This window comes from Hyphopichia burtonii (genome assembly GCF_001661395.1).
Source record: "Hyphopichia burtonii NRRL Y-1933 unplaced genomic scaffold HYPBUscaffold_3, whole genome shotgun sequence".
NCBI classification, from domain to species: domain Eukaryota; kingdom Fungi; phylum Ascomycota; class Pichiomycetes; order Serinales; family Debaryomycetaceae; genus Hyphopichia; species Hyphopichia burtonii.
The window spans coordinates 254,370-281,793 of record NW_017963730.1 but is presented as its reverse complement, the minus strand read 5'-3'; the positions used below and the strand labels follow the sequence as shown (position 1 = coordinate 281,793).

Below are 27,424 nucleotides of genomic sequence, written 5' to 3'. Positions count from 1 at the left end.
AGATCACTCGGTTAATTTTTTTTTTTTTTTTTTTTTTTTTTTTTTTCACTTTCGCGGAAATTTAATTACACTTCCCGATTAGGGTTATTGTTTTTACAGCCAAAATATGATCATGAAATCCTTTCGTTAGGACAATTAACTATATAAATATATAGATGCAAAGATTGAAGAGCTTCATTCAATGAATTCTGTAATTCAAATATAGAAGATGAACAGTGAAGTAAAAGCAAGAAAGAAAATTAAAAAACACTCAATTGAGATAATAATAATGACAAAAATAAATAATAAAGATAAGGAGTCTTTCAAATGACGATCCTTAACCATATATATACACGTAAACCGGGACGAACTAAAGAACAATTAACAAGCAAAGAAAAAAGCCAGAGGAAACGATTAGTTATCGAGCTTGTCAGTTGGATCGAGAACACAACCAACGTTTGCTTCACTAACCAATTGAGCATATTTCCATAAGGTACCTCTGTTGTATCTTGGAGGAGGAGCAACCCAGGACTTCTTTCTTTCGGCTAAAGTGGCTTCATCGACAAGGACATCGATTTTGTTATTATCAGCATCAATAACGATTTCATCACCGTCACGAACCAAAGCAATTGGACCACCTACGGCAGCTTCAGGAACAATATGACCAATTAAGAAACCATGGGAACCACCGGAGAATCTACCATCGGTTAAAAGAGCAACATCTTTACCCAAACCATAACCCATTAAAGCAGAAGAAGGTTTTAACATTTCTGGCATACCTGGACCACCTCTTGGACCTTCATATCTAATGACACAAACGGTTTTTTCACCCTTTTTGATTTCACCATTTTCCAAAGAAGAAATGAAGGCAGCTTCTTCATCGTAAACTCTAGCTTTACCTTTGAAATAGGTACCTTCTTTACCGGTGATTTTACCAACAGCAGAGCCTGGGGCTAAAGAACCTTTCAAGATTTGCAAGTGACCGGTTGGTTTCAAAGGATTTGATAAAGGCATGACGATGTCTTGAACTTCTGGTAAACCAGGCAAGTCTTTCAAATTTTCTTCCATAGTTTTACCAGTAACAGTTAATTGAGTACCATCTAAGAAACCTTCTTTTAATAATAATTTCATAACAGCAGGGGTACCACCGAATTTTTGTAAATCAGCCATAACGTATTTACCGGAAGGTCTAAAATCTGCTAAAAGAGGAGTTTTATCACTGATTCTTTGGAAATCATCAACTGATAGTTTAACCCCAACCGAGTGAGCAATGGCAATTAAATGTAAGACCGCATTAGTTGAACCACCGGTAGCGATGATATAAGTGATTGCATTTTCGAAAGCGGCTTTAGTCATGATTTGTCTTGGTTTTAAATCCAATTCCAATAAGTTTTTAATTGCAAAACCAACGTTATCACATTCATCAGCTTTTTCTTTTGAAACTGCTGGAGAAGAGGAAGAGTAAGGTAAAGACATACCCAAGACTTCCGCAGCAGAAGCCATGGTGTTAGCGGTGTACATACCACCGCAGGCACCAGGACCAGGACAGGCGTTTCTGATGATATCTTTTCTTTCATCGTTAGTAATATCTTTTGCTAAGTATTGACCATAAGATTGGAAAGCACTAATGATATCGATGGTATCGGAAACATTTGGGTTTTTATTGCTACCACCACAAGAAGGAGAACCCGGCATGATGGTACCCCCATAAACCATGATAGAGGGTCTATTATGTCTACCCATAGCCATTAAGGTACCGGGCATATTTTTATCACAAGAAGGAATGGCGATATTACCATCGTACATTTGAGCCATCATCATTGTTTCAAACGAATCGGCAATGATTTCTCTTGATTGCAAAGAGAATCTCATACCGGTGGTCCCATTAGTGGTACCATCCGAAACACCAATCGTATTAAATTGCATACCTTTTAACCCAGCTTTATTAACCGAATCGTTACATTTATGATTTAAATCCATAAGGTGCATGTTACAAGGGTTACCGGACCACCAAACAGAACCAACCCCGATTTGGGCTTTATCCATATCATCATCGTTAAACCCAGTGGCATATAACATAGCCTGAGAAGCCCCTTGACCAGGGTCTTGAGTAATAATTTTTGAATATTTATTCAATTTATCTTGATTGATGGTATATTTGGTGAAACATCTTTTATCAATTTTCAAATTTTTAGAAATTCTTAATGAATTTCGATTAAATCCATTTAAATGAATCATTGTATGGATTTCTTTGATACTTTTATTCAAAGGAAGTAGTATGAAAGGTATATAAGTGAAAAATTATCGCACTGACTCATGAAAATTTTCACCTGAACCGGCATTTCGTTGGCCAATAAGGGTTTGATCGATGGTAATCCCGGTCACGTGAACCATCACTGAAAACACCTATCAATTGACATAAACACCTATCGACATAAAACTGACAAAACGATGTATCACATTGACATAAACACCTATCAATTGACATAACGCTGACAAAACGATGTATCACATTGACATAAACACCTATCAATTGACATAGCACTGACAAAACGATGTATCACATTGACATAAACACCTATCCATTGACATAACGCTGACAAAACGATGTATCACATTGACATAAACACCTATCAATTGACATAACACTGACATAAAATATACGCATCGACTATCACATATCTATCTATTGATAATCACTTAAGCCGGCCCATACTCGATTGACTCCTTACTCACTACTCTATACTCTATATACTATACTCTATATACTACTCTATATACTAAACTCTATATACTATACTCTATATACTATACTACATACTACACTCTACATACTACACTCTATACTATACTACATACTACACTCTATATACTATACATGGTTCACGTGACGGCTCGTATAGAAACCCGCCGGTATCTTGCCGAAACAATGGACCAACACTCGAAACGGTTTCGAAGACGTCATAACCACTCGGTAATGACCGCTTGACATTTCCCGGGTTTTCCTATTAATAAAACTGACATCATCCGGTCCCAGGAGCAGGGCCATCTCGTGGGGCCGTTGTAGGAAGGCTGGGCCTTCGACAGAAACAGTATGTATAGGTAGATAGAGATATGGACCCACACCCCCGTACCACACCCACTACACGCAGTCAAAGCTTAACCATGTTTACCAACAGTATGTTGTGAGGTGGCACAGAATAGCACGAAGGGTTAAGTTTAAATCCAGATACTGAGTCCAGAGACCAGATAAAGCAGACTAGCTAAACCGGGGGTGGACTGGTGGTGGGAAGCGAACAAAAGAAAAAATGACTGGATGACTGGCTGACTGTTTTTTGTTTGACTGTTTTTTGTTTTTTTCTTTTTTGGCTTTCTTTTGGCTTTCTTTTGGCTTTCTTTTTTTTTTTTTTTTTTTTTTTTTTTTTTTTTTTTTTTTACCTTTTTAAAGTGCACTTATACCGAGTGTCTTCTGAATTTCTACAAAAATTTTAATTTTTCTTTTAGTTGATTAGTTGATTGACTAGTTGAACTACAGAAAGATCAATCATGGCAGAGAAAAGACTATTCAAGGAGTGGAACCAAATAAATAAGTCCCCCATCAGCCAAATAAACCACCAGATAATAGCCTTAAGTCCAATTAATAATAATGACGAAGAAATGAATATAATGAAATGGGAAGCTTATATAAGTAAACCAACAAAACAAGATAATCCGTATTACTATAACGGGAAATGGCATTTATACATTGAAATACCTTTGAACTACCCAATGAACCCCCCAAGTATTAGGTTTGATAATCAAACCCCAATAAATCACCCCAATATAAATTTTGAAACCGGAGAAATATGCTTAGATATATTGAAAGCTGAGAATTGGTCTCCGGCATGGAATTTGCAGTATCTCATAGTGGCCATCTTAATGTTGATTGATCATCCCGAACCGGACTCGCCTCTCAATATCGATAGTGCTAATTTATATCGACATGATAAGTTGGCCTTTGAATCAATCGTGCAATATAACATTTGGCAATATAATACTTTCTATCACCATTTCAAAAACGAATCGGGAATTAAAAGCGAAGAAGAAGTGAGGGAGGAAGAAGAAGAAGACGATGACGACATATCCTTGATCAAGGATAACTTGAATAATACAATCATAACCGGTGGTTATTCGGATACTTACACTAAAAATACCACGAAAATTAAAAAAAAATTACAAGAAAGCTTAAAAGACCCCTTTTATAACGATCCGGAAATTATTAATAAGTCGAGTCAAAAAAAGAAAAAAAATCTTAAATCCAATGTCTCTCCCAATTTCAAAGTGATCCATGACGTGGGAGAAGAAGTCACTAAACAATTCATTGCGAAGGTTAATGAAATCGGCCATATGCACCATCATCACGACGATGATTTATTTCAAAAATCTTCTCATTCTTCAGTTGACTATTCGTCCGGTAATGATGACGATTTAGATAGCGTTAGACAACAGGTTACTCAGAACGTTACCAAGCAAGTTGAAAAATTATGTCTGAAATCAACCCTGCCGGAAATATTACTAGAAGATGATGACGATGATGAAAAATTTATAAATCAACCAATTAATGAATGTAAAAGTGATGATAATGATGAAAATGTCGAGAAAATCAAACAGCAGTTCTTGAAACAAGTTGATGATAAAGTCAATGAAGTTAGAAAAAAACAAGAAGAATATCAAAGAAAGATGTCTTTGGGTGGTTCTCCTAATTAATGCATGTTATACGTATAGACTTTTTTTTGTAGGCACGGGTGTTTTATTTAATATTTTTTTTTTTTTTTTTTTTTTNTTTTTTGGCGTTACTCGAGAATGTTTATTTTGATCTTTAATTCGATAGGCTGTCTTTTAACAACACCATCTCAATAAGAAGCAAAATGGTGGTGGGAGAATCCAGAACCGAGTTATTGCAATGGTTGAATCAAACTCTTGATCTCAATTATACCAAGGTTGAAAAATGTGGGACCGGAGCAGTTTATTGTCAATTAATGGATTGTATTTATGGTAATGTACCAATGCATAAAGTAAAATTTGAAAACGCAATTACTGAATATGATTATAGAAATAACATGAAGATCTTACAAGCAGCATTCAATAAACACGGAATAACAAAATCAATAGACGTTGAACGATTAGTCAAGTGTCGATTACAAGATAACTTAGAATTATTACAATGGTTCAAAAGACAATGGTTAGAGAAAAAAGATGTTAACGATGATTATGATGCTAAATCAATTAGAAAATCAACTCCTTCCTCCAGTAATCTTCGTGCTGCTTCTAAATCAACCACCTCGGCTCCTCCAAGTAGAAATATAACCCCTCGTCGAGCTTCACCAGCGGTTAATCCAGTTTCGAAAAGAATAGGCTCAAATAATTCATTGAATCAAAAATCTTCAATATCGAATTTAAATCCTTCCACTCCTCATCAACAACAGCAACAACAGCCAAATAATAAAGTACAACAACTAAATAAAGATTTACAAGAAGCCAATATTGAAATTGGCGGGTTAACCGAAGAATTACAAGAATATAAAATATCGGTGGAAAGCTTGGAAACTGAAAGAAATTTTTACTTCAATAAATTACGAGAAATTGAAATCTTAACCCAAAATATTCAAGAACAAGAATATAGATTAGAAAATGGCAATTTAAACAACGATGATATTCAAGAACAAATTGCTAATTTAACCGTCTCGGATATAACCAAACAAATTCAATCGATCTTATACTCAACTGAAGAAGGCTTTGACGATGGTCAAACCGCTGATGATGATATTATTGATTCTGAATCCTTTTAATTCTGTCTTAAATACTTATAATTAATTTTTAATACGCGTTCAACCAATTATATAAATCATTGACACAACCTAAACACCTCGCTGGCACAACCAGATGGCACAACCAGATGGCACAACCAGATGGCACAACCCGACTTAAGTAGCAAAACAGCCCAACAGCCCAATAGCCCAATAGCCAAGTTAAAGTTGCAACTGGTGTACAGAAGTAGAGAAGACCCTCAGAAAGCAAAAAAAAAAAAAAAAAAAAAAGAAAAACATAATAATAAAAAAAATTTTAATTGTCTCAAAAAATTAGCGCTATGGAGAAGAGTTTTTTCTATGAAAAGTTTTCTTTTCTTCATCTTATACAAGTTTCCATATCGTTGATCCCAGAATATTAGAGTTGACTGGCTCTTGTTTTTGAATTGTGAATATTTTGTGCTTTCCTATTTGTGCTTCCCCGTCACTTAAGAAAGAGAAGAAAAAAACTAGACCCGTTCCAAATCATCATCTTTTGGTTGAAAACACGTTGAAATTGCTAGAGGAAGTAACCTATTGGGTATATTCCAGTGTCTATTCTATTCAGTGATTGAAAATCCAAATTGACACCTTTTTGCTTTTGAATCATTCTTCGTGATATTAGTATAAGGTTGAAAATTTTGCAATATTTATACCGAAGATCATAATCCCAGGAATGAATAATAAAAGGTAAGATTATTGTTTAGCAAGTTTGATAGAATAACCAAAGAGTAAACATAAAAGTTAAAGAATCCAGCATGACTACAAGCACGCATAATCATTATAATAAAAGACTTGCCCATTCTCCGTATACCATACCGGCCAAGCACCAACAACACCAGCACCACCAACAACAACATAATCAACAGCATCAACCACAACACCATCACCCACATAATTATCCTCAAAGTCCTCCATCGGTACAATCACCAGATCAACAACAGCAACCATACTTATCAAGAGAATTTGTTGTTAGAAGGATTTCCGAAGGAGAAACCGGAAGATTAAAAGAAGGTTTAAGATGTGAAGCATGTGGTAAAGGATATAAACATATATCTTCATTAGCAAAACATTTATGGGAACATACACCAGAATGGAATGTTACCAAAAAATTATTAATTTCAAAACATCAACAAGTTCAATTACTAGAAGCTGCTAGTATATTAGTAGGAATGAATGAAAATCCTTCGAATTCGAGTGTTAAAGATGAAGACTCAAGATACTCATCACCATTTTCACCAAGTAATTCAGCAGAAACAAATGTCACTTCAACCACACCAACACCTCCAATGAACCCAATTGATAGTAATGGGAATTTCATATCATATAATGATATAAAAGATGTTGCCAATGCAACAGCAATAAACATGAATTGTAATCAAAATCAGGATTTCCATCATCGATTTAGATCAAATTCAATATCACAATATCCACCAACAACGGAAAAATCAATTAATCATACTAATAGTTCAATTAATGGTGGTTATTTAGATTCTCCGGTAATAATAAATAATTTATCAAATGATAAATCAACCAATCTTGAAATCAAAAATGAAAAATTTAGAGCAAATTCAATTTCTCAAGATGACGATGATGATAATTCTGTTGATAATTCTGCTGATGGTGACGAATTATTAAAATCACCTCCTACTCATTCAATTCCCGTGAATAAGGTATTACCTGTTTCCTCCATAATAACTTCTCCTCCATCAATTAATAATGAAAATGCTATTGATTCGATCGAAGATTGATTTTAAAAACGGAGAATTCTCTTATTAGTATTCATTATTCACTAAAAAAACTTGGTTTTTTTGCTTCATTTCTCGTTATATTCTTGTATCTTTGATCTTTTATTCATTTTTAATTCTTAAATTCTCCTCAATTACCATATATATTAAATAGATTTCAAAATTTAATCCAAATTCCATATATTCGTATGTTTTTCACTAAATTTAGCATAATTTCTGCAATAATTATAATATTTTTTTTTTTACATAATTACCTTCAACCTATTTATGTACATCAGCATTACACTGTCACACTAGACATGCACTAGACATGCGCTAGACATCAACAAGAACCACTAGCTACATGAATTGGCTTATCGTTTAACCTAAACGCAAAAAAAAAAACAGACAATCAAAAGACAACGGGGTAGTCCCCCCACCAAATCCATCACTATAAAAAAAGCCATTAAATCAAAACTTTTACCTACAAAACCTTTTTCTTCAACTAACGAGTCTTTCAAATCAACAATCCTTGTATTTTGACCTGGCTGGATCAGAGGCGAGAGCCTCACTTCCGATGATCAAACATCCCTTACCTGATGACCCGTTTTGGTGAATCAACTAGGGCAGATCAAATATTGTTGAACCTGTTTTATAGGAACGGAAGAGGAAAATGACTCGAAGAATAAAAAGTGCATCATAGTACATCTAGCTGGACGTTTACTTTAAGTGAACCATACCACGGGTGTCTCCAAGAACACAAACAATTGTAGAATGTATTATATAACTATTTACAGATTTTTAGATGAACTATTTGCAGATATTTAAGTTAACAACTGAACTACTTCACTTATTTTTCCAGTTCTTCTCCTCTGATAATCTCGGGAGCTAATGGTTGAACCGACTCATATTGTTGTTTTAATAACAACTGTTGTTTATGCTCTTCATCATTAGCCTTTTGCTTTTTATTAAATTCTTGTTCTTTTTTAGCTTGTATTCTAGCGGCGTCTTTGATGGGCCCTTGTCTTAATGCATCTCTTTCTGCTTGTTGCGAGTAATTGATGAACCAAAAGGACCCGGCGGCGAAAAGACAACTAGATGCAAAAGTGACTTTGGAAGCAGTGGACATGGTATACGCTAAAGAAGAGATGTTGGCCTCGAAGTTGGTTTGATTTTTTTATTTGATCTTCTTCAAAGGCCTGGTGTATGGGTGTACACCCGAATTGCAGCAAACGCTTACAGTAAAGGATTAATGCCGTGGACAAGCTATCCATACTACCCCAGCAGTATGGCTAGTAGCAGCAGGAGTAGAAATATTAGAAATAGTAATAAGAGTAGGAGTAAGAGCAGTATTAGGAGTAGGAGTAGGAGTCGTAGGAGTCGTAGGAGTCGTAGGAGTCGTAGGAGTCGTAGGAGTAGTAAGAGCAGTAGTAAGAGCAGAAGTAAGAGCAGAAGTAAAGCAGGTAAGTGGTAAGAGAATATGATCAATAGAATAGTAAGAGTAAAAACAGTAGCAGGAGAGTAACAGTAGTATGGGTCCTGTAATAAAGAATAGTTATATGTGAATGTACGGGGGTTCTCTATAAGGTTAGTTCCTAGAAATCCCGAGAATTTCAATCGAATTAAGCCAACATCCTTCCAAGTATCTTATTCCTAGAATAGAGTAAGTAGCCCGCTGCTGGTCAATTGAACGGCAGTGATCCATTAAACGAGCAAGTATCACAAATCCCCGTCAAGGATATCTTGGTCTAAGGTGCCAATTATCCCAAATCTCTCTTTGAGTTACGTACGGCTTATAGAGTCCAAAGATAACATCCCCAATAGTCAGCATATTTTTTTACATCCCACGTTATTCGCTGCCCAACCACCATCTTCACCAGATCTCTCCAACTACCCCATCCACCAACTTGTTTATCCAGTTCTCAGCTTACTGTTTGGCATTCCCATAGTGTTTGACTAGGTATAAGTGAGGGTGCGTGAGGCACAAAAAAAGGAAAATTAGAACAAAAACAACTGAGTGTCAGCGTGAACAAAATCCCTTTAATAAATTCTTGTTGATTAGATTCAAAAGTCGGTTGAGTGTTTTCATTTGCTCAATTTGATATTGGTAAGGAAATAAGAGTTCACGGTAAAGAACTTATTCATCTAAAAAAAAAGGTTGGAAAACTGTTATTAAAACAATACTAAAAGAAGACCAAAAAAAAAAAACCCAATTATAATTTGTCATTTCTCCTGCTTTACCGTTACTTTAATTGCATTTAAGTATTTGATTTTCTTTCTTTGGACCTTGGTTGGTTTAAGTCAATATTAATTACTAGTATGTATTATCAAGACACTTTTTTCTTTTATTTGTCGTTTCTAGTTACCTTTTTTCGGGGTTGATTCAAAGGTTTGCTCGATTTTCGTAATCATCATTAACTCTAGTTAAAGTCATGAATACTTTCCAGGATTCAATTTACTAACCAGTTATTTAGTTTTATGTGTCAAGTCTTGATTATACTTTTAGCTTAAATTATTATTTCCAATGAGTTCACAATTTAATGATCCGGATCCCAACGAATTCAGATCTTCCGATAACGTTGAAAGCTCGAATCAATCGTCATCATTAGCATCATCATCATCATCTTTCAATCCAAAACAAACTAAGATATCCAATTTAACTAAAAATTTACTTTCAACAAAATCGAATATAGAACAAGAGACTCAAGATTCTCAAGCTGCTTCACATAATCAAGTTCCAAATAATCCACCTAGTTATGACACTCTTGTATCGACCTCTCATAATGAAAATGCTCATTTGGGCAGTGGTGGCGAGATGAATCAAAGCGGTCATTACTATTACCCAAATCGTCAAAGTTATAATTCGCAATTTGTTGCATCAACAAGTGATTCAATGAATTATATTCCCACCGGTCACCATACGCCAAATGCAATCAGCTCCTCATACTCTTCAAACCATTCATATAACACTCCTCATTCATACAATGCATCAACTAATAATTTCGTACCCCAGAATCAATTAGCACAACAACAACAGCAACAAAATTTCACTGGAAGCTATAAACCAAATGGAATGATGGCTCATGCAATCCCAACAACCAATGTTTCTATGGACTCTGCTAACTCTTTTAATTCTTCATCGCTTCATAAAATATATTCTCATCAAAATGCTTCGCAAGGTGACCAATTTAATCAACAATATTCTAAAACAAATCAACTTAATTTCCCTCAACAAAGATATCAACCAAATTCATTACCAAATAATAATGGTGGTAATTCATTTGGATCGTTTAATTCTTTCCAACAGTCGTCAAATCCTAAAAATAAACCAATGTCAAATCAAACTCCCATATACCAATATTCTAAATCCCAATCCGATTCTTCTTCTTCGATACCTGATCATAACTCAAGGCCTTCTTCATATATCCCAAGTGAACCTGATCATTATATGACTTATAAAGAATTCCTACATAGTTTATCGATTAAAGATTCTGAAGCGGCGGCGGCTGCGGCGGCTAATTCATCAAATAATGAATCGAATGATTCTATTCACGATGAACATCTCAATATTGTTGATTATCCTGTGAATGATTTAATATTAATGTTATCGTGTTTATTGAGTAAAATAATCGAAGCCAATGATAAATTACATCCCAATCATTTTGATAATACAATTGCAATTAGACAAAAATATAAAGAGGAGAAAAAATTACGTAAATTAGAGAAAGAAAATCGTCGACGTCAAAGAGGTTCAACTGGAGATGATGCTATTAACGTCGATGATAGTATATCAGTTGACGCTAACTCAGACATTGACATTGAAGAAGATGATGCTGATGAAGAGGAAGAAGATGAAATGAAGAATAAATATTTGGCTAACGTATTAGCATTTCATGGTACTAATGTTCCAGGAATATCATTACATGCATATTTAGCTAGGGTTCTTAAATATTGTCCCGTTACAAATGAAGTTTTCTTATCATTATTAGTTTATTTTGATAGAATAGCTAAAAAGGCAAATAATTTAAAGCTGAAAAAGAAAAAACAAGAAGAAGAAGGTAATAAAAATGAAGATATTGATGATGAATCAGAACAATTATTTGTAATGGATTCATATAATATACACCGTTTAATTATATCAGGTATCACCGTTAGTTCCAAATTTTTCAGTGATATTTTCTATAAAAATTTAAGATATGCTAAAGTTGGTGGATTACCATTAGAAGAATTAAATTACCTAGAATTACAATTTTTATTATTACTTGACTTTAAATTAATGATTTCAGTGGAAGATTTACAGAATTACGGTGATTTGCTATTGAAATTTTGGAAACGTGAACAACTAACCAACGAATTAGTTAGTGGCACCCAAGAATCCCATTCACAAAGTGAAACACCAAGTCAAAATCAAGGTCAAACTCAAACACAGTCCCAATTAGTCTCATCAAATGAATAGAAACCAGTACATCTATTCTCACCCGCTTAGCAAGACCCTTTGTTCTGAAGTTTGAAACATAAACATAGCACTCTTGTCTCAGTATTAACCCAATATGTCTTAGTATCAATATGTCTCAATAGTTGTTCAACATTTGTCCCAGTATTTAATTTTCAATTCTTCTCTCATTTTTTAATCATTGGATCCATGATCTGATGGTAATTTTTAAATTAATGATTTCAATAAAATAATTTCAATAAAATAATTTTAATAAAATAATTTCAATAAAATAATTTTAATAAAATAATTTTACGTCATAAATCATTAGTAAGAATTATATGAACGGCTTAGAGATTGTTGATAACAGCATCATATTATCAACATAAAACTGTATATCAGAAAAGGTTATTCTTTCTAATCTGCCTAGAAAAAACGTAATCTTTGACAATTAGGCAATTGACAAATTAGTTAAAGAAGGGACTACAAGTAGACCTTGACAATAGAAATGACAAGTACGGCATTGAAGTTTAGCAATACTGGTTGCTCATCCCTGAAAACAAACCAGTAGCTCTTCAATGATGAGTATGGATACTTCCAATGCAATCCTTCCAATGCAATATCTTCAATGGAATATCAAGCGTACCTAGCGAAGGGGTAGTCAATAATCAAGCCAACTCAACTGCCAGTTACAACAACAAAAAAAACAGGATTGAAACAATTTGAGGATCTTGCAAAACTTTTTTAGAAGACAATAAATCTAACAATAACCCTTACAATGCTCATACTCAAACAATCAGCAGCAATTTGAACATGTCTTGCGAGTGTTAACTGAAGTCAGAGCTAGAAAATAATCAAGATTTAGAGGCTGTCTGTACCCATGGCGAAGTGATTTGATATGATTTTCAACTAAGAGAGCTAGACCCTTTACCTGAGGTAAGAATAAACTACTGCAAAAAAACAAACATACAGAAGAAAATACAGTGGGGGTCTGGCCCACTATTTCGTTTTGGCTAAACAATAGCAGAACAATAGCAGAACAAAAGCAGGGTATTGTTTGAATCTCCATTGAACCCTCAATACAGTTTTTAGTACCTACTTACCCAAACCAGATGTAATAGAAGGAAAATTCCCTTTCCTTTAAGAATTCCTACTGCAATTGCCGTCTGCAACTCGGGCATTCTCTAAATGGTAGTTGTACCAAGTAAATCTAATAATGAGAGTCTATATTGTTCGAAATCGAATCAAAACCTTAACAGCTTCTAAGCAAAAAAGCAAAGAACTTGCAAAGCAAGAAGAAAAGGAAGAAAAGCAAGGACATCCAAAAGAAACCAATCGAGAAATAAAAGAGGCTGGTTTCAGTTTAGACTTTCCCTTGGGTTAATCCCATCGATTTACATTGAGTTATTTATATATGGATTTTGCCTCTTCGATGTCCTTCCCAACGTTATTTAGATTGATTTTGGTTTTCCCAAGGAGAAACATATACTTAACCGGGCTGCATTGGTTCCTAGTAACTTCTAAACCTAATTCCATTTGTTACCCTTTCATAATACCTACTCGAATCTTATTCCTTTTTTATAAAACCTTCGAGTTCTCCTGATTCTTGTTTTTTTTTTTTGTTATCTCTCTTTCTCGTTTGTTAGATTTGCTTTATCTTATACATACCTTAGAATACCCACATCCTTACAGGTGTATCATCTTTAGCCTTTACTGGAAATAAATCTATTGGCTGAAAGAAAATTTGTCTTAAAAGCCGGTTCCATTTTTTTTTCGTGCTGCATTGCCGTTTTCTCCTGGGGTATAGCACCAGTGAGATCCTTTCAGTGAAATTTTTTTCATTTTTGACATTTTCTTTAGCTTCCAATTCGTTTTTCAAATCGAATAATGTCTTCTGCTCAAGAGATGGGTACCTGGGTGGCTCTGAGCATGCCCACCCTGACCTCTTTGACTTCTATTGCCAGTACTCATGCATCTGCTTTACAATCTTCTTTAAGCGTGGCTTCGGAAATTGCGGCAACTGCTACTGCAAAAGCTACCTTGTATAGTGCTTCTGAAGTTATTAGAGGAGCACAGGCATCTTTGACGGTTATTAGTAACCAAGGGTACTTACAAACAGCTACTGCTACTCAAGAATTTCCTCAAGTGACTCAAGCAATCTTCAATGCTACTCTTAATCTAGAAGAATTGGCTTGGAGTAAAAACTTATATGATGCTAGTTTAAGTAAAACTGCCAACTGGATATTCACTGCAGTTTTTATATTTGCCTTTGTTTGTCATACTGGTCTTATGCTTTATTCAAGATTTTGGTATTTTGGTATTGCTTTCTTTTGTGGTAGTGGATTGGAATTGGCTGGTTATTTAGCAAGAGCTTTATCGGTACATGATTGGACTAATGACGACAAGTTTTTCTGTCAGATCATCAGTTTAACTATTGCTCCAGCTTTTATAATGGGTGGTATCTACTACTTATTAGCCCAATTTTTGATTTTATATGGTCGACAGTATTCTATATTAAAACCAATGTGGTTTTCTTATATTTTCATTTTTTGTGATGTTGCCAGTTTAGTGATTCAAGCCGTTGGTGGTGCAATGGCTGCAACTGCTATACAAGATTATGAATCAACCGATTCTGGTACCCATGTAATGGTTGCTGGTATTGCTTTCCAAGTTTTTTCAATGTCATTATTCTTAGTTTTATTATTCCATTTCCTTTTCAAAATTTATTTTAGAGCAAATCCAAATATTAAATTTTCTTTTGGAAGATTATTCCACTTATTCTTAGTGACTCCAAAAGGTAAAGCTTTACATCAACAGTTAGATCCTTATTATAATCCAAATTATCAAAGTGTAAGAAGTCGTAAATTGGTACATTATGGTCCTATTGTCTTATTGGTTTCAGTAGCTTTTGTCTATGTTAGATGTGTTTATAGAGTAGTTGAACTTGCTCAAGGTTGGACTGGTTATTTAATCACTCATGAAGCTTTTGTTATGACTTTAGATGCCTTAATGATTTTCTTTACTTGTATTACTTTGGTTATATTCCATCCAGTATTCTTAATTGGTAGACATGCTCATCTTTCAATGTCGGTCATTAAGAAAAGATTGGACTTGGAAGCCGCTGGTTCGGACTCTGATAATAAATCAATTACAAGAGTCGATTCGGAAAATTTTTATGATACAAAACAAAGAGCATCAGAAGAAGTGGATACTTCCTATGATAGTCCTAAAAGTGGTGGTGATTTTATAGCTACTGAAAAGAAGACTCCCGGAGAACCTGAGATTGAATCTTTGAGACCTTCAAGTTCAGGCTCAAAACGTTTATCTTCTCCAACTGATGAAAAGGGTGGTATTTTCGAAGATCCTTGCAAAGAAATAGAGCCCCAATCGAAAGAAGTCACTGAAGATATAAACCCTAGTGAGGTTAAAGAAACTCTACCCCAAGGATCCACTCCAGTTGAAAATACAGAATCAGAAGGGGTAGTACCTGAACCTGCTGAAACTCCAAAAGAGGCTGCCGAAGAACCAGCTACACAAGAAGCTGAAGAGCCGGCTGCAAAAGAAGTTACCGAAGAACCGGCTGCAAAATTAGCTACCGAAGAACCGGCTGCAAAAGAAGCTGCTAACGAACCAGCTGAACCAGTTAAAGAAGAAACAGTTGTTCAAGAAGCAGTGACACCAGAACAAGCAGCACAAGAAGAAGAATCAGATATCTCCCACCAAACCATTTTATCAGTGGTTGAAAGCTACGACGATCCAAATGTCATGATTGCCAAAGAACAAGACCAACCGGATAGTGTTGTGGAAGATGTGAAGGACGAAATCAAAAACTCCAACACTTCTACTCAAACATAATCCTACATTTTTTTAAATTTCTCCAACGTATTCTTAATTTTTTTTCTTTATTTCAAGTGAAATAACTTACAATAATTCAGTTTTGAAATGATTCAAAAGACAAAATTTCAAAAAAAAAAAAAAACGAACCTTCAAACTAACGATTGTAATTTTTTGTGGTGTTTAATTATTATACTTTAATTAAAAATATTCCTTTGTATTTATAATTTGTAATTTGCAACCTTACTTAATTGCAATCCAGTTGACATAACCTTTTGCAACGAACAAACGCGTCAAAAATTTGTGTCCATTCTACGTATTTAAGCCACTGGCATGCTTTACTGTAGCACGTCACCTAAAACTACACTATTGATTTTGGCGGGTTAACGAAGTAGCGTTAACAAAACAAGTAAAATTATTATATTAATTATAAAAGGGAGGATCAAGAAATAAAGAAAAATCTTAGAAATGCATATTATAGTTTAGGTTGATCACCAGGTAAAGCATGTTAATGCTTTGCTCTGGGTATCCATTCAGGAGCGTTCTTCACACAGTATGCAGAAGAGCAACCACAAGGTTTGATCTTAGTAAGGTCTGTATGTGAGTCATGAACTATTAGACACGGATGATATGGAGGAACAGTTTGTGGTTCCTCACTTTTGGCCGGTGGGATATAGACACTTTGCTTGAGTTGAGTTAATTTAGTAGACTCCATAACTAAAGAATATAATTATAAGTTGTAGCCAATCATCTAGGAAAATAAAACGGATCACTTGTCATATTTATACTTTTGTTTCAATTAAGAAACAGGATTAAACCCTTGCAAGCAAAAACAACTCTGGAACCAATTTCAAATTTGCGATCTTTAGCGGACTGATAAGCAAACCTTTCTTTTAGCAGCATCTTTTCTTTTCTTTATCTTTGTTTTGTTCAGCCAGCCCTGTGCCGCAGCACCTTCCCTAGGACCCTTTATATCTTTTACAAGCTCAAATCCCCAGTTATCGGTGATGCTTTCTCAGACCTGAGCATCGTCTCTTGCAATCCCTCTAGCATCAACAGCATTAAAAGCCTGTAAAATCCAGAAAACCCGTTCCTAGTCTTGATTGTACGGGTGCCACATCCCGATTTCGCGGGATGACGTTCCCGATTATTTCCTTTCCTTTTTTTTAGCAGTCAATCCTGATTTGTATGCGGCTCCTCGCTATCGTTAGCCGCACAAACTATTATTAGTTAATAGATCATCAGATCTGATATGGAGGGTTTGACAAAGTTCCTTCCAAATTGTATGAAGCTGTTTGCAACCAGTTAGTGTTTTTGGCAAAATGTTTGATAAGAGCGTGTCACATACTTGTTTGGTGAGTCTTTCATTCACAAAGTTACTAAGTTGAACCCCCCCTAGCACACCATTCGGTGCCTTCTTCCTTATTCTCATCTTCGCTTTTTCGAGCTTGTTAGTATCGGACAAGAAAAGGTGGTGAGTTCAAAAGATACATACATTATTGTAGCCACTCCATGGTTCCAGCAAGTGGTCGAAAGCCATTCGATTTCGGCAAGAGGAATAGGTTGACCTTTGGTTTTGTTAACCTTTATCACCATATGAATTTTTTTGAAAAGTGACTTGCATGAGTCTGGATTGGAATTAATGGCTTCAAAGATTACCTTGGACCATGCGAAGACTTTATTCAAGTAACAAGGCTGGTGAATACCTAGCCCCTTTTCGACTAAAGCTGAAAGGATCGCAACTTTATTGTTCACTGTCTTTTCAATTGTCAAATCAGCAAAACTCAGATAAAGCTTTGCTAAGTCAGCTATCGGTAACCTTAACTTGCATTCGTGAAGTATATTGATTGCTTCTTCCGCAATCCAACCGCCAATTCTCCTTTGAAGTGAAAGAGTTGGAGATGACAGTACTAGCTTATTAGATTCTCTCGCGATTTGTCATTATTACCAGCTCCTCTGTCCAATAATTGTTCGACAGTAGAGAGTAATTGGATACTCTCTACTCTTATATTGTTCCAAAGAATGATTTCATCTCCCTCTTGAAGACTTTTAGTCATTAATTCAAGAATACCACATTTCAAGTACCAAAACTCCAAATGGTTGGAGCCATACTCTTCAGAATCTTTTGAAACGAGTTTATTGAAACTCTTAGAGATATTACAAAGTATTTCACAGTTTTTAAAATCTTTAACCGTCAACATTGTTCTAGCAGCATTGTAAGCTTTGCTGCTAAACCATACCAAGTCTCCTTGTGTGAAATATTGTAAAGAATGGAGATTCATGTACATTCCTTTTTTCAATGCTTTCGCCAAATATAACCCATACTCCAATACTTGGACGAACATCGAAACATTTGCAACGGAACCAGGTTTCTCGACATGCTGCAACTCTTCAGAAAGCAGAACAATAGTAGACCTTAATATGACGGGCATGATCAATTGACCTTGTTTCAAAGTTCGAATGAACTCACCATTTTCGTCTTTTTCTTTGATCATAACCGCTTGCACAAGATTATACATCATATTAATACTTTCTCTCTTATCAAAAAACATTTCAGCATCGATGGCACAGACAGCAATCGCTAGGAGGTGCTTTGAGTCTCGACACTTTTTCATTTCTTCAATGCAGTTTAATGCAAGTTCACGATGACCAAGTTTTGCACAACACTGGAAAATATAGTATAGAGTAAGTGAGTGGGTCTTTGCAACTTTATTTAGGGATTCGAACTTAGATATGGCTTCGGAGTATCTCCCCAATTGTAATAAACTGCTTAAACACATTCTTTAGTAGTTTTCCCTTATCATTATTAGGGTCAGTCAAGTCTTCAATGCTGAATAGGTTTCTAGAAAGACCAATTTCGAACCACGCAAGCGCTTCTTCGTAAAACCGAGACTTAAGGGCCAAAGAACCTTCTTTCCAGATCATGGTGGTAATCCATGACCTGGTTTTCTCGGATATGGACTTAGCAAAGGTCTTCTCTGCAAGTTTGAAATAACCCTTCACGTCTTTCAATAAGAACGAGCTAGGTAAATTACATCTTTTAGAAATTGTAATCCACATTCTTGTAATGAAAAGATTTTCCAACTTATCGTGGGTTTCGTGAGGGCTTGAATAATTTGCAAATAAGTAATCTAAGCATATCAACAGAGCCTTATAGTTGAAAGCCGATAAGTTTTTCAATACATTCACTATACCTTCATGGCAGTCCCTAGATGGAACCGATTTAACCATAGTCATCATTATTTCTTGTATATCAACAACTACTTGCGTTTTCTTATCTCTCCAATAGTTCAAGGTAGATACATAAACATCAAGACAGTTGTCGAACTCTTTTTGCAACATTTTCAAAGTGATTTCAACCGTATGGTTGTTTTCTGTTTTATTTTCAAGCTTTAAACATTCAACTAAGGACAGTTAGTAAGACACGCAACATGCTTATAATTAGATTACATACCAAGTAGTAAAGACAGTTTTAGCTTTATGTATCTTTGATCCAGTTTTTCATTGGAGGTTGCATTTTCAAACTCAATGTAATTTAGACATGCCCTGATGAAAACCAAGCAATTGGCCATGCTATTGGAGCTGAAAAGGTCAACACTAGAATTGTAAAGTATCTTACAAATTTCTAAAGTTTGGGGGTTCCAAAGGCTACTCAGAAAGTTAGAATTCAAGTTCCTTTCATATATTTTTGCTTCATCAAACTCGCAACACAGTAGAGCTAAGCTCAAAAATAATACCTGCCATTTAGCTTTATACGAATTTAGCTGTTCTAATACATATCCCTCAGTTTCAATGCTGCTGAATTGAAGAATTAAGACATCACTAAACCCTTTTACTTTTTTAGCAGCCTCACGCAATTTGCAATTAATGCAATACTCAAATGATTTTAAAGAACATTTCAAGCATCTCATTTGCCCGTTTACCAGATTTCGGTTCCCGTAATCATGAATACGCAAAATTGTAATAGAAACTAGTTTCACTTGAGCTATCAAAGGCGAGCCGTCATTTTGAATACTTCTGGATGAAATGGTGGCTGCATTCCACACCCTTGAAGCTGCAGCTTCAAGTTCAGCTAAATCACCTGCCAGGACCGCTTGCATTGGTTGAGACAGAAAGTCTTTCAAAGCTGATTCAGCTTTAGGAAGAAGCGTTTCCGCCAATGCATGAAGTGACAGTATTCTCTCAATGCTGAAGTCATCCGCTGAATTGAGAGAGTCTGCTATATTTGTTGATTCCTCTAAAAGAAAGCTCAGTTAGTAGACAGTTGGGTCACTACAATAAAAATACAACCCGGTAATATATACCTATGAGTTCTTTGATAATATTCGACATTCAATATGCTTTATCTTAAGAATGAAGTAGTAGTTAGCGGCTAAAAATTTAACTGCGAATACTTCTCTATACGTTTTTTTTTTCAGATCTTTTTTTGACCATCGATTACATTTTCATGATCTTAAACAGATATATGAGTTGTGTATTAGAAAAACGATAAAAAATTTACATAGAAGTCATCATAACAACTAACCAAAGTGATTAAATATTACAATTATTTATTTAGATTCCTAAGTTAAATAGTTTATTTTTTACCGGTTTTTTTAGAAGAAGCTTTCTTTTCTTTTTCTTGTTGTTCTTTTAAGACTCTTTTAACGATCTTTTGTTCTTCAATTAAGAAAGCTCTGACAATTCTTTCTTTGACACAGTTGGCACATCTGGAACCACCGTAAGCTCTTTGAACGGTTTTGTGAGTTTTAGAAACGGAAGCGTATTCTCTTGGTCTTAAAGTAGAGATACCGGCTAAAACGTTACCACAGTCACCACATTTTGGTCTGGTAGCTTGTTTTTTTAAGTGTTGGGCAACTAATTTACCACCTGGGGTTTTAACGACCTTGATCTTGTTAGATCTGGTGTTGTCTAAAAAAAAGTTAGTATTCACAGCTAATCAAAGTAGTTTTAATGCAAGACTTATGAACAAGATCAGGACTTTATAATTATTTATAAGATTCAAGGACATATGTGGTTCACACCTTTTAACTCGATGTTTGTCTATCTACTAACAGTCTATTCTGAAATTCTCATATTGGGGTATATCATTTCACGACTTCTATTCATCATCCTGACATCCATTCTATAACTAATATCAAAGGACATAAGGGAGGTAATTGGATATACTGAGTACTGACCGGTCTAGTGTTGATAATTTTATCCAATTTTTTTTTTTCGAATTTTCATCTTATAAATAATTGTCCTTCATTCATTCTAGTCTTTCACATATCGTAAGGATTGAAACATACATGGATTTCTTCTTCTGTAAGTAACACGTTGAGCCATTTTTTGAAGATGATTTCTATGCTATATTGCAAGAGCTAACAGAAGAAATTTTATTATATGGATGTAGCTAAAATTTAATTTTGACTATAGTAACAAAATTTTCCAAACTGCTCACAGTAGACCTTTCCCAGCACGGTAGGAAAAAAATGAAAAAAAAAAAAAAAAAAAAAAAAAATGAAGAATATAGTGCCAACACCAAATTCCTCATCGAGACTGTATACAACACCCTCATAGTAAACACTGTCACGTGCCCGAGTAATTTTCGGGGTTGCAGCCCTAGGATGGAACTCTATTCTCGATTTGGAACCCGTTGGGAGAGCTCTACTACAAATACTTGAAACATTTTAATTTTCAACATGGATTACTAGTGTTCATGGGAACAGGAGATACGTAGATACAAGTTCTCTCAATGAGATACGTGAACCATAAAGTGGATATATGTTCTATAAACTAGATCTATAAACCAGATTATAATTTAGAGTCATCTTTTTCAATGGCAATGGCTTCAATTTCTAAAGGAACACCCAATGGTAATTCTTTAACAGCAATACATGATCTAGCTGGTTTATGTTCGCTAAAGTATTTACCATAAACAGAATTGAATTCGGCAAATTGAGCATTCATATCAGTTAAGAAAATAGTAGCCTTGACAATGTGGTTCAAAGAAGAGTTGGAGGCTTCTAAGATATTGGAAACATTTTGAATAGCTTGTTCAGCTTGTTCAGCAATAGTTGGGTTTTCTGATAATGGTTTGTTTTGTGGGGTGTAAGGAATTTGACCAGAAACGTAGATAAAACCTAAACTTGTTAGTATTTTAAGATCATTGGCACTGACTTCAATTACATACCGTTAGACTTGATGGCTTGGGAGTAAGAGGCAGCTGGTGGTGGAGCGTTGGCAGTTTTAACCTATATTGAGTAGATTGTTAGTCATAAATATTCTCAAATCATTGGAGATAATTCAATTTAATCCAATCAAGACTTTAACATACTGGAGTAATATTAGAAACTAATCTTTTACCGGACATGTTGAGAGATCTATTGAATGAAGAACGTAAAGTGTTGGAAAACATGGCAATTGATCTTTTTTTTTCCTTTTAGATAAAGTAAAATGGGAAAAGAGATACCAATTATCTTTAACTAGCAAAAATGTAGGTCTCAGAAATTGCTCAAATCGGTAGGTTTGGGTTCTTTCGGTAATAATTATCCGGGGGTGTATTTCTGCTTAACTGCGAATGAAAAGATTGCAAAAAAGAGACTGACTTCGTGAATTGAGTGCTTTACAAAAGTATACCCTTTTCTGAAGGGGGATGCGGTTTCGATAAAGCAATAGAGACTACCGATTATCGATGAAGCAATAGGGCTTACCGAGTATCGATGTTTCCTCTTATGGTGTAGACTTTTAATTTGCATCAATTATGCAGGGTAAATGGGAAAATTTCATTCAAATTACAACCAAACATGTTTGAATTACTTTTAATTAGATGAGTAAATGTCACTATATAATACAGTCTAAGTTATTTACAAATTCTATTTACCCTTCTTACTCTTTTTCTTTTTCTTCTTCTTTGATTTCTTTTCAGTTTCCCTATTTTCACGAAAACCACCTTCTCCATTCAAAAATTGATCGTTAAACTCAGCTTCACCGCTTTCATGTTCATTTGAACTGATCGCGTCTCCAGTTACCAACTCCGGAGGCTCAGAAAGAACTGGTTCTTCTTGTTCCTCCTCCAGATCATTGAGTTTACCAGTAGCAACGATTTTCTCAAAAATGTAGAATAAAGATTCTGCTAAGTCTTCCATTTCACAAAGAGAATTGAAATTTTCGAGAAAGAATTTGAAGTCCTTAAACATTATTTCAAGTCCTAATGATTTGAATTTCTTATATTCAGTGAAATCTTTCTTTTGCAACGCAATTAATAACTTCAAATGAATACCCAATCTTCTCGAATACTTTTCAAATACTCCAGATAAACGAGTCTCATCAAAAACTTGTTTTTGTTCTCCATCGTTCGATGAATTGATGTAATTTTGTAGAAAATGCATTTCATCCTCATGATTCTCGATAATGTTCTCATTTCTTATTGTTTCTTTACTCTCCCGAGGATCATCTTCCTTTTTGGCTTTGAAACTTTCATCTTTGATTTGGAAGAACAATTTTCTTGCTTCGGGTAATTTTCCTACCCAATTAATCAATAAAACTTGAAGCTCATTGAAATAATCATGGAGGTCATCTTCTTTACCTTTTGTGAATGATATTATATCCAAACTAATCAAACGTTCAATCATCATACATAAAACTTGCATCATCTTTTTAGCGATCGACTCGGCTAAAACAAATTCAACCCCTGGTTCTATTTCAACTCCTTCAGTGGCAGATAAGAAAACGCTAGAGTTAGTAAGAAATTCATGAAGTAACATCAGTCGTTCAACTTCAGAAAGATGAACGTTTTCACCTTTTCTAGTAAATTTATAAGGGGTTTGTCTTTTTGATTGTCCTCTTAACCCAGTAAGTAATTCAAAAACATAATCTATCAATACCGTAGATAAATTTATATTATGAGTCAAAAACCATATTAATACTCGACGATACCCTTTACACATTAACATTTGATCTATTAAGCACCTGACCAATTTTTGATTATTTATAAGTAGTAATTCAAAATTTGTAATTGTGAAAAAGGGAACTAACATTTTCTTCTCTTGAGCAATCTCTATATCTTCTTTTGAAGCAGCTGATGTCCAATATTTATAGATCCGGTCAGGGTCAATTGAATCATCTCTAGATCCAGCACCAGTTTGGTCTTCATCCCGAATGGCCTTAGCAACAGTGTTTATCACCACTTGACCCAATTTTGTTTCGGCTTCAGTTCCATCAATATCATCTTCTTTAAGGTATTCGAATGTTGCTAATAATTCTGACCAAGATGAGAAGAAATCATCAGAAACACTCTGGTCTTCTTTACTTTGTTGATTATGATGTTTGAGCAAATCTTTAAACCAATCTGCGTCGTATATGTTATCACCCCTAGGTAGATCTCGCCAATCACGTCCTTCTTCGTCAAAATCGATTGAGTTTAGATCACTCTGGGACCTTATTGCAGTAGGGATTGGGTTTTTCTCCTCAGATGGGTCTACTTCTTTTAACTTAGAAACTTCAGTGGATTCCCCATCCGAGTCGTCATGGTCATTATTATCATGAATATCGTTATCGTCATCATCGTTGTCGTCATCATCGGAATCAAAATATTCATAGCCAAAGATGTATCTAATGTCTTCATCAAATTTATCATCATATTCAAGATCAATCAATAAATCACCTATTTCAGCAATTAATGTTCGTTGATTTTTCCATCTACGTAATTCTTCATCAGACTTTTCATGAGCATCCTTTTTACTAGTACTTCCAGCAGCGAAAGCAAGACCAGAATTTATTATTAGAAGAGCAACAATGACAAATCTCATATCAATCAGAAGAGCTCCACCACTACGATTTTTTCTTATAAGAGGATGAGTGAAATCCAAAAGAGATTCATTTTTGATGTCATGACCGAAGATTGGGGACTCATCGGTCAGATATAACAGGGAAGGGTTTTGGTTTAAGATCCATGCAAGAACAGTTCTAATTGAACTAGAGCCACGTAAAGTTTCTTTCACTATATGTGGGGTCTGTAAAAAAGTACCATTTTCTTCATTTTCATTTTCTAACCTTCGATCAATTTCTAAGCCCAAGATTATTATATTGGAATGGCATTTCCAAATTTTAATGAATGAATGTAGATATGGATTTAATGCTAGATTATAAGAACCAGAAGCTGGTTTGAAAAGTTTATAAATTGCCACTAATAAAACACAAGATATTGAATAACAAAGTCTTAATTTATAATGATCTTCTGCAATTTCAGGATTAGGATTCCATTGATATAGATTTTCCATCCAACGAGTTTCATCGTTTTCGACAAACCTTAGATCTAATTCCAGGCCCGCATCTAACGCTATATTTTGAATTTTTTGCAAAATAATAAAGAAAAATGTGGATAAGTTAAATTTGATACTATTTATATCGGGTTCTTTTAGTATTTTCAAATCTTTTTCTGAAAATTGCATATCAAATGTTTCTAAACGATTATATTCATAAACAACATCAAAATCATCGTCATGTTCATCATTTTCATCATCATCTATGTCATAAATATTTACTTGTTCCGGAAGTGGCATATGTTTTAAATTGGAATAAGAGATGGAAATTAATAAATCTGCCAAACAATCAATACTTAAAACTATATTCACTTCTTCTGGTTGGGTAAAAGGATCACACAACCCAGCGACAGTAGTGAAGATATGATATAGTTGTTTATTTTTGGCAAGTTTTAAAAATTCAGCCAACTCGTTATGTTTCTTAGTAAAATTGGTTGTTGAGCCCAATTTCTTCGCAGGTAACGGGAAATCGAATTCCATCACCTTTTGTTCCTGTCCACTATCTAATTCTTCACTCAGCATATCGTATCATTGTTTTAAATGGAAAGGTAGGAAATTAACTAATACTGATTTTTTGCAAAACCTGATGGTTTTTTTTTCTCCCATTTTCGATATCGAACAAAAACAAGCAATGGCTTTAACAGTGCAAAAAACAATTTGGGTGCGATTTGCAAGATTGCAAAATATATACTGCTGAGTTTAAGATAGTTGTTGGTTTGTCAAGATAATTGTTAGTCTGTTTAAGTATAGGTATTAATATATATTAGTTTATTTAACTAGTTTGTTTAAACATAGGTAATAGTTTATTTAAATCGTCTGTTTAAGTGTGATAATTAGTAAGTATATTTGTTTTAAGTTTAACCATCTATAGTCTGTTTAAGTATAATTATTAACATTGAAAACCTGCTGAACCCCTTTACCGAATATACCTCTAACTGAGGTTGGATCCTTTTTACAAAAAGCCACCAAGATAGCCATGCTTATTGAGAAGGCAATTGCTTCAATTTGTAAATTGAGCTTTGAAGGCTTAGAAGAAATAAGAGTACCTAAGGCTCTTGGAGCAACAAACAAGGCCAATTCTTTTCTTCTTTGAGCAGACTCAATAAAACTACTGAACCCACACAAGACTGACCCTAGCGCAGGTGCAATTGTATCGTCAAAACGAGTCTTTGGAATCTGAGGGAAAATGATTGGGAATAACCTTGTTCTTGCAAGACAAACCGAGTACCAGAAAAATGATATATAAGCACCAAGGAAACAAGAAGACCTTATTGAGGATTTTACTGCTTTTATGATTCTAGTTGCCAATTTAACATTTTTTTTGGGAGTCAATAACATTAAGAGATTTAAAGGACCATAAATTTTAATTGCAAAACTAAACCCTCTTGCAAATCTCCATAAGGCATGTAATTCACAGTTATCAGTTTGGAAAGCATGGACTGTTTTACATTTCAAAGGTTGATCAGTGACAAGATCACCTTGTTTTGGATCCTGATTATACCGTATACAGTAATCGGATAAATCTGAAGTATATTCACCGTAGCGAACTTTACCTTCACGTAAATCTTTTAAAATTTTAACAATTTCTCGATCCATATTTGCGGCAGAGGTAATCCAATTACAATAGCTTGGAGGTAGAGTTTCGGGATAATAAAACCAAGAAAACATTATGAAATAACTCGATATTATGAAAAGAAGTGCATCTCCATAAGAAGATTTTGAAATTGGAATCAATTTCGATAACGAAGAAGATAAAATGGTATCACAAGCCCTGGTAACCACCAATAGCGTTAAATCAAGAGATAAATACCGTCCATAAGTAACCATATGTTTTTGAAATAATGGGAAATTAACATATGAAGATACAAACGATGACATTAATGTAGAAATAAATAAGTTATGCACCGGATGATTGATCTTGATTACCTTTAATAATTGATACACCAATGGCTCGAAAAAATTGATACCAGCCACTAGCTTTGCACAAAACATCGGGAACCTCAAAGGATGGATTGCTTTAATCAAAATCCGGGTTAATCTTGGTATGATATTTTCATATTCCCGCTTACGTATTGAAATAATAACAGTATTGAATACTCTAGGTAAAACAACGTACAAATAAGCAAATAACAACGCTTTCAAACTCGGTCTGCAGACCTGTTTGTCCAAGCACAGCACAAGCACCTTAAGTAGCCTCCTATCTTTCCTCTGCAACCCGACTGACATCCTCTAGACCTTTATCAACACCGGATTTGCATCAAATCGAAAGGATCTAAAAAATCGATCCACTTTGGACCCGAGGCAGAACACAACACCCGTAAC

The 27,424-nt window shown here is 34.7% G+C and overlaps 13 protein-coding genes across 13 annotated transcripts; 5 read left to right on the top strand and 8 right to left on the bottom strand.

The window, feature by feature from the left end:
- Window positions 1-158: 158 nt before the first annotated feature.
- Window positions 159-2,252, bottom strand: ILV3 (dihydroxy-acid dehydratase). Its single transcript, XM_020221017.1, has one exon. It carries the CDS (start codon window positions 2,215-2,217, stop codon window positions 394-396), a length of 1,824 nt encoding a protein of 607 aa, XP_020076604.1. The 5' UTR covers window positions 2,218-2,252; the 3' UTR covers window positions 159-393.
- A 1,210-nt stretch (window positions 2,253-3,462) lies between these two features.
- On the top strand, window positions 3,463-4,741 carry PEX4 (E2 ubiquitin-protein ligase peroxin 4). The gene has a single exon (XM_020219272.1). The coding sequence runs from the start codon at window positions 3,526-3,528 to the stop codon at window positions 4,723-4,725; it is 1,200 nt and encodes a 399-aa protein (XP_020076603.1). The 5' UTR covers window positions 3,463-3,525; the 3' UTR covers window positions 4,726-4,741.
- A 148-nt stretch (window positions 4,742-4,889) lies between these two features.
- Window positions 4,890-5,756, top strand: HYPBUDRAFT_96514 (microtubule-binding protein; the record flags this gene model as incomplete). Its single annotated transcript, XM_020223976.1, has 1 exon — window positions 4,890-5,756. A coding segment is annotated over one exon (867 nt), but the record flags the coding sequence as incomplete, so codon positions are not given.
- An 806-nt stretch (window positions 5,757-6,562) lies between these two features.
- On the top strand, window positions 6,563-7,555 carry HYPBUDRAFT_5401 (uncharacterized protein; the record flags this gene model as incomplete). Its single annotated transcript, XM_020223500.1, has 1 exon — window positions 6,563-7,555. One exon carries the CDS (start codon window positions 6,563-6,565, stop codon window positions 7,553-7,555), a length of 993 nt encoding a protein of 330 aa, XP_020076601.1.
- A 497-nt stretch (window positions 7,556-8,052) lies between these two features.
- Window positions 8,053-9,062, bottom strand: HYPBUDRAFT_152442 (uncharacterized protein). The gene has a single exon (XM_020221016.1). The coding sequence runs from the start codon at window positions 8,658-8,660 to the stop codon at window positions 8,382-8,384; it is 279 nt and encodes a 92-aa protein (XP_020076600.1). The 5' UTR covers window positions 8,661-9,062; the 3' UTR covers window positions 8,053-8,381.
- A 697-nt stretch (window positions 9,063-9,759) lies between these two features.
- Window positions 9,760-12,207, top strand: PCL7 (Pcl7p). Its single transcript, XM_020222984.1, has 3 exons — window positions 9,760-9,848; window positions 10,006-11,974; window positions 11,998-12,207. The coding sequence occupies exons 2-3, from the start codon at window positions 10,056-10,058 to the stop codon at window positions 12,047-12,049; spliced, it is 1,971 nt and encodes a 656-aa protein (XP_020076599.1). The 5' UTR covers window positions 9,760-9,848; window positions 10,006-10,055; the 3' UTR covers window positions 12,050-12,207.
- Window positions 12,208-13,568: 1,361 nt separating this feature from the next.
- HYPBUDRAFT_152439 (uncharacterized protein) lies at window positions 13,569-15,979 on the top strand. The gene has a single exon (XM_020221015.1). The coding sequence runs from the start codon at window positions 13,851-13,853 to the stop codon at window positions 15,816-15,818; it is 1,968 nt and encodes a 655-aa protein (XP_020076598.1). The 5' UTR covers window positions 13,569-13,850; the 3' UTR covers window positions 15,819-15,979.
- A 194-nt stretch (window positions 15,980-16,173) lies between these two features.
- On the bottom strand, window positions 16,174-16,758 carry HYPBUDRAFT_196345 (uncharacterized protein). Its single transcript, XM_020222982.1, has one exon. It carries the CDS (start codon window positions 16,510-16,512, stop codon window positions 16,306-16,308), a length of 207 nt encoding a protein of 68 aa, XP_020076597.1. The 5' UTR covers window positions 16,513-16,758; the 3' UTR covers window positions 16,174-16,305.
- Window positions 16,759-18,485: 1,727 nt separating this feature from the next.
- Window positions 18,486-20,127, bottom strand: SPO22 (Spo22p). Its single transcript, XM_020222983.1, has 2 exons — window positions 19,252-20,127; window positions 18,486-19,201 (listed from the first exon to the last, which is right to left on the bottom strand). The coding sequence occupies exons 1-2, from the start codon at window positions 19,895-19,897 to the stop codon at window positions 18,525-18,527; spliced, it is 1,323 nt and encodes a 440-aa protein (XP_020076596.1). The 5' UTR covers window positions 19,898-20,127; the 3' UTR covers window positions 18,486-18,524.
- Window positions 20,128-20,262: 135 nt separating this feature from the next.
- On the bottom strand, window positions 20,263-21,125 carry HYPBUDRAFT_136851 (60S ribosomal protein eL34; the record flags this gene model as incomplete). The annotated part of the gene is made up of 2 exons (XM_020219617.1): window positions 20,263-20,708; window positions 21,089-21,125. 2 exons carry the CDS (start codon window positions 21,123-21,125, stop codon window positions 20,374-20,376), a joined length of 372 nt encoding a protein of 123 aa, XP_020076595.1. The 3' UTR covers window positions 20,263-20,373.
- Window positions 21,126-21,570: 445 nt separating this feature from the next.
- MMD1 (isoleucine biosynthesis protein) lies at window positions 21,571-22,157 on the bottom strand. Its single transcript, XM_020221014.1, has 3 exons — window positions 22,117-22,157; window positions 21,973-22,033; window positions 21,571-21,922 (listed from the first exon to the last, which is right to left on the bottom strand). Exons 1-3 carry the CDS (start codon window positions 22,150-22,152, stop codon window positions 21,594-21,596), a joined length of 426 nt encoding a protein of 141 aa, XP_020076594.1. The 5' UTR covers window positions 22,153-22,157; the 3' UTR covers window positions 21,571-21,593.
- A 429-nt stretch (window positions 22,158-22,586) lies between these two features.
- HYPBUDRAFT_196319 (CCR4-NOT core subunit) lies at window positions 22,587-25,660 on the bottom strand. The gene has a single exon (XM_020222981.1). The coding sequence runs from the start codon at window positions 25,622-25,624 to the stop codon at window positions 22,655-22,657; it is 2,970 nt and encodes a 989-aa protein (XP_020076593.1). The 5' UTR covers window positions 25,625-25,660; the 3' UTR covers window positions 22,587-22,654.
- A 221-nt stretch (window positions 25,661-25,881) lies between these two features.
- On the bottom strand, window positions 25,882-27,332 carry HYPBUDRAFT_121959 (uncharacterized protein). The gene has a single exon (XM_020219271.1). It carries the CDS (start codon window positions 27,326-27,328, stop codon window positions 25,979-25,981), a length of 1,350 nt encoding a protein of 449 aa, XP_020076592.1. The 5' UTR covers window positions 27,329-27,332; the 3' UTR covers window positions 25,882-25,978.
- Between the last annotated feature and the right edge of the window lie 92 nt (window positions 27,333-27,424).